Source organism: Clarias gariepinus, chromosome 22, assembly GCF_024256425.1.
Source record: "Clarias gariepinus isolate MV-2021 ecotype Netherlands chromosome 22, CGAR_prim_01v2, whole genome shotgun sequence".
Lineage (NCBI taxonomy): Eukaryota > Metazoa > Chordata > Actinopteri > Siluriformes > Clariidae > Clarias > Clarias gariepinus.
This window is the reverse complement of record NC_071121.1, coordinates 5,053,296-5,065,984: the sequence shown is the minus strand read 5'-3', so window position 1 is coordinate 5,065,984 and position 12,689 is coordinate 5,053,296. Positions and strand designations below refer to the sequence as shown.

Below are 12,689 nucleotides of genomic sequence, written 5' to 3'. Positions count from 1 at the left end.
GTACAGTGTTATTTGTGTTCCTTTAAGTCTCTCATACACTCCAATCCTTCTATTCATATACCCTACTTTGGTACTTAGGTGTATAATTCTCTAGTGTCTAAACATATATTTTAAAAATAAAAACAGAAGATGAAATTAAACAATTACAGAATAATCTAAATATCTAAATATCATAAATGGCAAATTAATGTCCTGCACTGAGAATAATACAAATAGATTTCAAAAAGCTTGTAGTTCTTAAAATGCAGAAATAAAGTTAAAATACATCAATAACTCAATAAAACAAAATTAGAAATATTGAAACAAATGAAGGCAACTGTATAAAAATTTTAAAATATTTACTTAATTATATCCTGATTAATGAGATATTTATTTGTTTTTTGGTTTCTTTTTTTAATAGTTTATACAATTATGCATAAATAAATAAATGTTTTTTTTTACCTTTTTTATGTATGATTTTTTAATTACTACTACTACTATTATAATTATTATTATTATTGTTATTATTATTATTAATAACTTTGTATTTATGCATTTCTATTAACATTATTTTATCTAAGATATTCTTTCTTTTTAGAATTCTCTCATTAATAAAATAATTTTATTTATCTTATAATTATAATATTTTTTTATATATTAACTTGTTATTTATTTGTTTGTTTGTTAAATTTATTTCTGTATTAATTCAGAATATATCCATTTATATGATTATAAGTTCTTTATTAATATTTTATTATATACAGTATGTGTTTATTTGTTTGAATTTCTACACTTATTTGTGCATTGATTTATCACACTTGTGTATTTATCTTTAACATTGCTAACATTATTATATATATATAATTTTATAATATTTATAATATATATAATATAATATATATAATTTTTTTAATTAACGTCCTGAACATTATTAACAATTTTAAAAATATTTTTGCAAGCAACAATAAGCGGGTCCAAGCAAATATGCCATCACCGCCTGAGCGCACCAAAACGACAGTGGGCACATGAATTTAAAGGGGACATAACAATACCATTAAGAAATGATTTTAAAATAGTGACATATAGCCATGACATCATTATGCTGTGATTTACCATAATAAAATAATAAATATAGCTGCAAAGCAATGTCAATGATCAGGCCCAAACACCTGTGCCATTGCAACACGGGAGCAGCAGAAAGACAATGGGCACAGTGGGCACCTGCTTTTAAAGAATGTCATTAGGTGACTTAAGAGGAGCTTCATCCTTTTTATACTTCCGCTCGGCAGAGGGCGCTGGTGAGTCAGTCGGCACTGTTGCGTCACTGCAACCCGCTTGAAGTCGCTGACGAAGAAGTGAAAGCAACAATATGGCGGGATGCATGAAAATGAAGGAAGAGTTTGATGTCGCGAGCGTTAGGAGCAGAAACGTCGCGTTTATTCTTCTGTTTTTCCTTCAGCTGTTTGAGCTCGCATCCGGTAAACATGTCTGTATTTTACTATAACAGTTATTAATAACTAGAATGGAAATAATGAATTGTAAACGTGTAGAGTTTAGAGCTGGAGGAGGTTTCAGACTCTCTCTGGTCCTGTTTGTTGATGTTTGTGCCACTTTGGCTTTGCTGTAAAATGGTTATAAGCAACATTCACCCAAAATCCAACGTTTAAAATGTTTCCTGGATCTTTTTATTTAGGCAAAACAAGATTAAGTATGTTTGTATAAAGAGTTAAAAGGTTAAAGCTACAAATAAGGTGATCAGCTTTAATGTAATCAGTGATTATTTATTAATATTTTAGGTTGAAGCCAATGTGGATGAACCTCTTAATTCTTTTTTTAACAGTAATTTTACAAATTTAGTTTGGTGTGCCATTATATGATATTGGTTTCCACTGGATTGGTGGCTACATATTTGGAAAGTTTACTTAATTCACAGAAAGATTTTGAATTTACTGTCATTTTCGGTTTTTTTTTTTTACAATCAATGTGAAAGATATAAAGGACAGAATAGTTTATGTTTACATTAATTTGTATTTCTTTAATCGTCACACAAATACACTTCATGTTCGGTAATCGGAGAGTGAATCACAGATGAAAAATAAAAAAAAAATCAGTAAAGTTTTGTTTTAAAGAGACTTCAGCGCTGTTATTTCAGCAGTGAAAATATGAACTAATCCCAGTAAAAATCCTCAGTTTAGATTTCCTCATTACAACCCATTGTTGCAGGTGTTTGTTTACACTGAGCAAGTAGCTTATGTTAAAGTTGATTATTAAATCCGACACATAACTGTTCATGACATCATTTTACTCAACGTTTTGATTTCACTTACAGGTGCAGGTTAAACTTCAGGCAGATATCGAAGAATTGTAAAAGATTCATAAAATTCTGTTCAGCCAGTTTTGCATGATGCTGTGACAAATTCTGGCTAGACAGGCAGAAGATTTTTCTGAGACTGGTTTCATGTCCTGTGATGTATGAAACGTAAAGATATCATTGAACGAGCGAGTTCAGACCAATGCACAGGCAAGACGTTTTTTGTTTCTGTATATAGATAATGATACTGTCCTTTCTCTTGTTTTTGTGCAGGTGCTCCCAACATTATCAATATTGAAAATGGAAAAGAAGTGAAGACTGAGGATTCAGGACACTTCTGCTACATCAACCCAACTCCTGCACCTGGATGGAGGGAGACCTGGACGAGGATCCAGGTAAGACTATTAACCAGGCTCTACTTATTTGTATTTACATTTACACACATTCATTTGGCCATAAGATGACCAGAAATGAGTGTAACTGCCTAAAACCGATCATATTATATGACGTACAGTATAATAAGACGGGACCTGCCACAGACACATTTGCTTTCAATCACACTCCTTTTTTAGGTAGTTGTGACAAAATTGGAATTACGAAATTTTGTATGCTGTATATTTGGATGCTTAATTCTTACAAAATGTGCTCCTAATTTAAAACAGGTAAGAGTCTGGAGCTCCAAGGAGCTGAAGGTGACGGTTGTAAAGGATGAAGAGGAGCTGGAGGAGCTTGAGCAGTTTAGTTTCTGGTCCATGATGCAGCACTGGCTTCATGAGCAGACCAACGAGACCAGCCTGAGCGTCAACCTTTTCACCCAGAAGACCTGTTTCCGTGTGGATCCTTCAGATACCTCAGTGGTCTACAGAGTAAAACCCAGCAGGAGTGAGTCTGACCTTGCATGCTTATTACATCCTAACATGATTTTGAGTGATTTTGGCACTAACAGTCATTTGCCTTTTATAGAATTTGACTTCTTTCTGTTTGCGGTGTTTCTGGCTGGAGTCCTGCTGTTCTTCTTTGCAGATCTGCTCAGCAGGTATTGACAGATTTAGATCACTGTATGGGGCTGTTAAATGACTGGTTTGGGACATCATCTACAAATCAACGTCTCAAAACTAACAAACGTGCAGTGCCAGTCAAAAGTTTGGATTTTTTTTTTCTACATTCTAGAACAATACTGGATTTCTCAAAACTATGAAGTAACACGTGTGGCATTAGTTAAAACATGAAGGTCAGCGTTTCTAGAATAGTTCTTGCAAGAACAGTACTGTGTCAAGTGCATTTGCTAAAACCCATGATGGACCTGGCTCTCCTGAAGACCTTCCCAGAAATGCAAGACCAAAACCTACCTCTGCTGCAGAGGAGCAGATAATTTAGAGTTACCAGCCTCAGAAATCACAGATTAACGAACAGCACCTCAGATTAAAGCCGTTATGAATGATTTACAGATCAAAACTTTCTCAATATCAACAGTTTAAAGGAGATTATTTCATATTTTGGACGTTTTATAGAGTAGAAGGAAGTAAAAAATCAGGAAAGACCCTGGTGTTAGAAGTTGTGTCCCAACTTTTGACTAGTAGTTTATATTTAGTTGCATTGTTAAAATTTATTTAACTGATTTCTTAAATATTGTCTGTTTTTATGTTCTTTAAGGAGTCAGGTGTTCTACTACTCAGCAGGAATGAGTACAGGCCTGATCGCCTCCCTCGTCATCCTCGTCTTCATTCTAGGGCGTTTTTTACCAAAGGTCATACATAGTCTTTTACATCAGCCTGTTTTATATAAAGACAATTATTAGATTATTTCACACAAAGCATTTCTTGTTACTGCGTCCAACAGAGAAGTCCATTCTATGTGCTGATGGTGGGAGGCTGGTCCTTCTCTTTGTACGTAATTCAGCTTGTGTTTAAGAACCTGCAGCTCATCCTCAAGGAGCACTGGCGTCTGGTGATGGGTAAATCTCTTACACCGATATGTAACGGATATACACGCAGTATGTGTATAAATGCTGCAGCTGTTTTATTCTTAAGTTAAACATAACTTTTTTTGTTGTTTAGAAGGTGCTGATTAATTACATTATAATTTGACATTAGAACACTTGGTTTTCATCAAAATGTTTATCTAAGACAAACTGATGTGTGACACTTAATAGCTGCATATGTGGCATTAACTGGAAACTCAGACAGGTGCTTCGTGTAATTTAACACTTGTTATAATCTGTTTATCATCAGTATTAAATTACACAAAGCATCCTTCATGCTTCAAAAACATCCATGAAACATGTTAGTTCACAATATGACTTTTGTTATAATCTGTTTTTTATCAGTGATATTGTGAACTAACATGTTTCATGGACGTTTTTGCAGCATGTAAATACAAAATTATAAAAAGTATTGTGGCTTGTAACTTAATTACAAAATTTATACAGCATTATTCCCCCTTCTCATTAGCTTTAAGAAAAAGAAAAAGAGGCTTAATTTAACAAAGTGCTAATGACAGAAATAACCAATAACTTCGGTATCAGCAATTATGTATTTTTTCTCTTTGTTAAATAATAAAATGTTGCACTTTTGCTTTACAATTTCTTGTAAGTAAGTGGGAAAAAAAAAACGTCTTCAGTTTGCTAGGGAGCATACAGATTGGACTTTAGAATTTGGCGATGGAAAAAATGTCATGTTGTATAATGAGGTCAGATTAACTCTATTCCAGTGCGAAAAGGATTAGTAAAAACCTCAGGTGCTCAGGTCTAGGCTCAACATCGTTATGTAGCGATAAAATAAAGTCAGCTGATGACCTGCATGTACTGAATGACCAGGGGATGGAGATTATATTATACCTATTATATTATAGTCCAATGTATTTTTTTTATTTTATTTAATTTTTTTTTACCATGGCTGTGTACTTATCTGTTGCATGACTGTTTGTTTATTTCTGTAGGCTACACTGCAGTCGTGGGGTTTATCAGCTTCGCAGTGTGTTACCGTCACGGCCCGCTGGTGGAGGAGCGCAGCATTAACATCTTGTCGTGGACGCTCCAGATTTTCGGCATGCTGCTCGTATATGCCGGCATACAGGTCCAGCAGGTGGCGCTAGCAATCATGGTGGCCGCTTTCTGCGCCAAAAACCTGGAGTACCCAGTGACCATGGCATTTAGTCTGTATGAGTGAGTACAATAAGTTGAGTTGTAATAAGGTTTTTATACACGTAATTCTTTAAAAAAATTTTTACAAGTTTCCCGTCTCTGCCGCCAAGGAAGCTGAAGCCGAAGCTGCGCTGGAAACCGGAGCCTCGGCGATTGCTAACGGAGGAGGAGTACCAAAAACAGGCTGAGGTGGAGACTCAGAAAGCTCTGGAGGAGCTGAGGAAGCAGTGCAGCAGCCCCGACTTCAGCACCTGGAAAACTGTGTCCAGACTGCAGTCTCCCAAAAGGTTCAACTTCTGCAAACAAATGCACATCATCATCATCATCATCATCGTCATCACCAACATCACTGTGTCTAATAACTGTAGTTACTAGCGCTGGAAAGTTTGATCAAAAAATGTATATTTGGAAAATGTTAAATTTGCCATTTTCTTCAGTTGAGTACATTCTCACACAGGTTCACTCGGTTACTGACTGGTATCATCAGTCTAAAATGCCTCTAGAGGATATTTGTGTGGGGGAGGTGTTTCCAAATTATTGTGTGTTTTAATGGATGTCATACAACAACTTAGTTCAATCTTAGTTAATCCGATTGGACGAGAGCCATTCCATGAGTGTTGATAATGGATGGTAACAGCACTGGGACTTTTACCTCTATGTATCACTACGTGATTGACTCCACATTCAGAACCAGTCACGGAAGCACTTTCAGCAAGAACACACATCTGATAACGTGATGTCATCTTAAACAACACTTTCTTTACTAGCTAGAAAAGCTAACAAGCTTCTAACACAAGGCCGTATCTTAATCGCTCTCTAACCCCTAATCAGGGGCACGACTCGGTGTGTTGAACAAGTGATTGTACACCCTAATGCACTAGCTTTCCAATTGTTTGGGATTTAATTCCAGAGCCCAGACGTAAACAGAGCTGATATTTTAAAGAGGAATAAATAAAAAAAATAAAGAGAAACTTTAAGGTTTATTCTCCTCATATTTTGGCTACATAGTGCCTGTAAGAATTTGAAACTACTTTTACCCTGTTAATTACACTAGACGTCGGGTGCCAGCTCCACCAGGCGCAAAAAGATATGTGTTGGCAGAGGAAATAACTGTTAAAAAAAAAATTCATAATCTGTTGATAAATGGTGTTTGTGGAACTGTTGCATAAAAGCAATATCACTTTCAAGGTAGGGCCGTTGTGCTGGATATCAGCACGTATTTATCTTCAGTACTCAGGTTGCACCCTCATGCCTACACCCACACCACAGTCATGCTGATATTCATTACAACAGCATGACTTCTTGCTTAATATCATAGAATGTTAAGGATGCCTAAAATTTTATTATAAAAAAAAAAAATCCACGAATTTCAGTCAAAGTCTGAATGGCTTTAAATGGATGTTTCACACATTAGATGTTTAATTATGTAACAAGATCTTTATCATATGTTAGTTTTACACTTTTTGAGACTCTCTACAGTAGTTAATCCGAGGTTACCAAACTCTGACCTCTGACCTCCTTGCTGCCCATGTCGCAGGTTCGCCGATTTCATCGAGGGTTCTCCACATCTAATGCCCAACGAAGTCTCAGTCCACGCTCAGGAATACGGCGAATCGCTGCTCGAAGACGATCTTTTCTCCACAGACGAGGAAGACGAGGAGGAACTATTGGAGACGGATGACGACGACGACAAGAAGAAACCTAACACGTCTTCACTGTGGCGGAACGCAGAGAGAAAGAATTGAGAAGGTGAAACTAAAACTGCCGTAAGTGCAAAAGAGATCTTCCGACTCTCAAAACAATCAGGGCACGAAATGTGAAGATGCAACACCATGCGTCAGGTAGGACTGGCAACGCAGAGCTGATTGTACACCAGCTTAGAGATGTTACAGCACTGAGCTACTTCTTACTGTAAGAGTTTGTTTTTGCCTTCTTTTTTTTAAATTATCATTCTAATGAAGAGGCTGCAGATAACAGTAACACATGGTGTGTTGTATTAAACCAAAGCCATAGTTATGGTTGAAGAGGATTTCTTTTTTTTTGGGTGTGTTTGTTCTTTTGAATTGTTTTATTCTGTTGCAGGCATATGTTTGTTAGGGTTTTTGTATTTTTGGGGGGTATAGAAAATATATTAACTTTTTATTCGCTGCCCTGAGTGCAACTTTTTTTTTTTTTTTTTTAAAGTTCAAATAAATAATGAATTGGTAATGGCCATCCTTTTCTAAAGCTGGTTTTGTAAACTACAGTTGTTTCTTCTGTTTGCTATTTAAAAAAAAAATAATATATATATATATATAATGATCTTTTTCTTTACACAACGCAGGATGAACACTAGGTGGCAGTAACATCTTGCAATCTCAGTAGCATGTGTAAATTCTCCAATTTTATTTAAATGACCAAAGACATGCAGGTAGCTGGATAACTGTGTTTGCTCGGTGCCCTGTGATAGACTGATGTCCCATTCAGGTTATGTTCCCGTCTAACGCCTTTCGACCCCGGGATAGACTCCACTTCCTTATCCAATTCCAAGCAAGATGGTCAAGATAAAATAATGAACAAATTAGATGAAACGGTGCAGATAAGCGAGAATCAATAGAGTCTGATTGCTGGCTTTGCGAATCAAAATAAAAACTAATTAGCTTCATCTATTCAAGCTTCACGCCATCAGTTAATGCTGTAAGGGAAAAATGCGTTGCTAAGGACCCAAGCCTTCAACCTACAGGTGCGCACCCCCCAGCCCCCCACCCCCCGCACTATGTGAGTCTATAGTATATGTCTTTGGGACTGTGGGAGGAAACTGGGTGGACCTGGAGGAAACCAAGCACTGTAAACATTCAAACTACACACAGACAAGAGGTGAGATTCAAACGCAAAACCCTGGGGGTGTGAGTCGACAGAGCTAAACGCTGAGTTTTGGTTTTTATTAATCACATTAAAACATTTAAAATAGAATGGACTTTTTAAAAGCTTGCTTAGCCCAGCTAGCACCTAAATTAAATTAAATAAGATTAAATACAACTTTGTCATTGTGCAAAGTGCATGTATAAGGCCAATGAAATGCAGTTAGCATTTAACCAGAAGTGCATAAGTGGCCTGTTTACAATAAATAATAATAATGTGATAAATTAAAGTATGGGTCCATATGCACAAGGGTGAGTGTGATTTACTGTACAGAAGGTAATAAGTATAGGGTACTGTATATGCAGTAATAAACAGTATAACTGCGCAAGCATTATTTAGTGGATAAGGCATGTCAAGGAGATAACATAATATACAAAGATTTGAGGGAGAAAATGGGGGGGTGAGTTGAATTTAGTCAGCATAGAAGTTGTAGGAAAACCCACGTGAAGGTATGGCCTCACCAAGAATATACAGTGGGAACGGAAAGTGTCCAGTCCCCTTTAAATTTTTCACTCTTTGTTATATTGCAGCAATTTGCTGATTATTTAAATAAAAAAATTATTTAAATCCATTTTTTTCTTATTAATGTACATACAGCACCCCATATTGACAGAAAAACACAAAATTGTTGAAATTTTTGCAGAAATGTTAAAAAAAAAAAAAAAAGGGAGAAAAGAAAAACTGAAATATCACATAGGCCCTAAGTATTCAGACCCTTTGCTGTGACACTCATATATTTAATTCAGGTGCTGTCTATTTCTTCTGATCATCCTTGAGATGGTTCTACACCTTAATTTGAGTCCAGCTGTGTTCAATTATACTGATTGGACTTGATGAGAAAAGCCCCACACCTGTCTATATAAGACCTTACAGCTCACGAAGCATGTCAGAGCAAATGAGAATCATGAGATCAAAGGAACTGTCTGAAGAGCTCTCTTTTAATAAATCTGCAAAAATGTCAATTCTGTGTTTTTCTGTCAATATGGGGTGCTTTGTGTACATTAATGAGGAAAGAAGTGAATTTAGCAAAAACTTAAATGATTTTAGCAAATGGCTGCAATATAACAAAGAGTGAAAAATTTTAAGGGGTCTAAATATGTTCCGTCCCCACTGTACATACAGTATATACAGAATAAATGAGTAAAATATACAATAGTGCCATGATGGACAAATTATGGAAGAGGCAAATGTGCATACTGTAAATAGCAGACTGAAAGTGACGCTGCATTAGTGTACTTGTTAACATTCCAGCTATTTGTTAACATTTACATGCATGTGCAGTAAATACACTCGACGTGCCCTGTTACACACCTGCAGAAGTGAGCTCACTCCACAAGGTGGCGATAAAAGCTATCGAATCCCTAGACCATTTCCAAAGTTGATCCATAAAAAAAGGTATTAAACTTCTCATGTTGTTCTGTGCGATAGCACCCCTAGTGGCAATGTTGAGACTGCAGTTCGCACTTAGACACGTGTATAGCTAGCATTGCATAGCTCAAAGTGTCTGCGTTCTTACGTACTTGTACATGGACTATGTTTCAGCTCTTGGGCTGCCATGAAGAAAGCCCTGGTTCGATTCCCAGACAATAACGAAGTCATTATAGGGTTGCATGGCATTAGTGCTGTCCCAGGCTTGGATAAAAAAAAAAAAAAAAGAAGGGTTGCATCAGGAAGGGCACCAGGTCCAGGTAAACAAGCACCGTAAACAAAACAGCAGCACACTGTTACCATTTAAATGCATATTATATTTATTACAAGGTCATCTAAAATTGTCATGTTTTGTTTTAGAGTGTATCTACACATCAGTGTCACTTCCAGGGTCGAGGGTTCGATTCCCACCTCGGGCTGTGCGCAAACTGTGTGAGTTTGTATGTTCTCCATGTGCTTAGTGTGTTTCCTTTGAGTGCTCTAGTTTCCTTCCACAGTCCAAAGACATGCAGGTTAGGTAAATTGGCGTTCCAAAATTGTCCCCTGCAATGAATTGACCCCCTGTCCAAGGTGTACCCCGCCCCGTGCCCTAAGGCTTCCGGGATGCGCTCCAGGCCCCATGTGACCCTGTATACAGGATAAAGCGGTATAGACGATGGAAAATCATTGATTCTACACTTTTCCACGTCACCTTATGTAGACTTCTGTATTTGATTTGCATGAGTGCATTTCTATGAACGTGATCATAGACGGTCTTCTCCAGACGCTGTGTCAATTTGGTGGTCAGTCTTAGCAAATTTGGGCATTTCATCGCGTTTCCCCGGCACGTTTTAGATCTCATACCACAAAACCTTTCAGTTCTTACTTTTTTGTCTGTGACAAACAACGCCACTCTCACACATTTAACTCCCCTATGTGGCAATAAAACCTGACTCCTTTTTCCCCCTCAGCGTGCATCAAGCAGCAGATTCAACCCCAGTTCCCTTTTAAACACCCCGGCTCGGCTGAGCACAACCAACTCGCCACATGTATTCAAATGTGTGGTGATGGTGACCTTCAGACATCAAGAACAAGCTCTTTTGCTAATGTCCAGGAACCATGAGAAAGCAGAAATCTCTCACACTATCGCCTTTGTGCCGTTCCGCTCAGCTTTTGCTTTTGCTTTCCTTCCAGCTGAGATTCACTCTGCACTTCCTCGTGAACTTCGGTGGCCTCTGCGCAATGCAAATTTTCCTTGCGTCCCTGTCACCTGATCATGGTTTTGTAGTAGATTGTGTGTGACGGGGGGTGGGTGCTTTTTGCATGTTGTTCCCTGGTAAAGAAGTGCGTGTTTGACATGCGATGCAAATGGAAGAAGCAGGCGGGAACTCGTTTTTCCTCTAGCCAGCTTTTCTTTCCTGGGAGAGCCGTGAGACAGGAATGGGGATTCCCATCCGCGTGGAGCTGGAAACGGGCCAACCTCGAGTAGCGGCAGCATGTAAAACACTCGGATTTTCCCAGGGACAGACAGGTGGACATGGGCAGGTAATCCAGCAGCACATGTGTACTCCCCCCCACTGTTCTGATGTACCACAGATGTGAGTAATGTGGAGCTGGTGGGTGTGTTGGGCTTCCTCCTGCTGTTTTATACCGCCCACTTGCTGTTTGGACATGAGGTTCCCTTTTGTGGTCAGTGAGCGGAGGGAGGATTCCCTCGTTAACATGCAGGATGTTGTGATGACTGTTGCAAACACCAAGAGTTACTTGGTTACATTAATAAACAGCCATCTATTCAATAATTAGAAGGGGTTTTTTTGTTTTGCAAAATTCAGTTTGGTTTTTATTCATTTATTAATTCATCTTCTATACCTTACGCGTATCCCAGGATACTTTATGCCTGAGGCAGGGTGTACACCCTGGACAGGGCACCAATCCATCGCGCACAGGGCAATTTGGGAACACCAGTTAACCTGATCTGTATGTCTTTAGATTGTGGGAGGAAAGCGGAATACCTGGAGGAAATTTGCCAAGCACGGGGAGAATGCTTAAACTCCACCACACACACACAGACGAGACGGGAACCGAACCGTCGACTGTGGAGGTGCGAGGCCACAGTGCTAACCACTACACCACTGTGTCGCCTTAGACAAGTTTCATTGCGTTTTAAATAACTCTTTCTGCAGCTCATCAAGATTATACTTTTAATTAAGCATTATGGCATGAGAGGGAGTGCTTTACTGCTGGATGTGTGCACGAGGGCTCAGCCCAAGTACTGAAGCTTTCACAGCCGTTCAGGTAATTAGTAAAACAGGACGACCTTAAGTGTGATATTGTTTTTTTTTAATGACAATTTTGCAAACACCATTTTATCGTCAACAGATTATGATTTGTTTCTTCATTTTACCAGTTATTTTGCTCCAACACACATCCTTCCTCTAATTAATCGTGACTGGCAGAGCTAACAGTACAGTCCTGTAAACCTTGTAAGTTTCTTTTTACATATCCACACATTCTGATTTAGTATGTTGTTAAACATACTAGGTAGTGCCCTTGTTTAGGGGGTAGAAAGACACTTGTTTTGGAAGCTAGTTGGCAATGAAGATCACTTTAGGCATAAATAAAACGACAGGGAGGCAATTTAGAAAGACTTTAAAGCAATTACTAAGGAAACAAGGTGTTATTTAAGATGACGTCGTCTTTACTTGTGCTTCTGTGACTGGTTTTGAATTTTGGTTTTAGCAGTTAGCTTCTCTTTCTCTTAGTACTGTGGTACAGAATTTCACCCACGCTTGACTGGCGGTTAGTGTAATTGTAGTAATTGTCCAGTGCTGTTACGGTCTCTTATCACAAGTTGTGGAATACCTCTTGTCCAATCGGATTGCTCGGTTAGAACTGACAGTTGTAGTATAATAATAATAATAAAGAGAGTATTTATTGACGACAAACACG

General features: G+C 38.0%; 1 protein-coding gene across 1 annotated transcript; it reads left to right on the top strand.

Moving 5' to 3' along the window:
* The first annotated feature begins 1,322 nt into the window (after positions 1 to 1,322).
* nemp1 (nuclear envelope integral membrane protein 1) lies at positions 1,323 to 7,627 on the top strand. Its single transcript, XM_053482943.1, has 9 exons — positions 1,323 to 1,457; positions 2,564 to 2,685; positions 2,953 to 3,172; positions 3,254 to 3,326; positions 3,944 to 4,037; positions 4,130 to 4,244; positions 5,228 to 5,453; positions 5,543 to 5,719; positions 6,970 to 7,627. The coding sequence occupies exons 1-9, from the start codon at positions 1,349 to 1,351 to the stop codon at positions 7,175 to 7,177; spliced, it is 1,344 nt and encodes a 447-aa protein (XP_053338918.1). The 5' UTR covers positions 1,323 to 1,348; the 3' UTR covers positions 7,178 to 7,627.
* Positions 7,628 to 12,689: the final 5,062 nt, after the last annotated feature.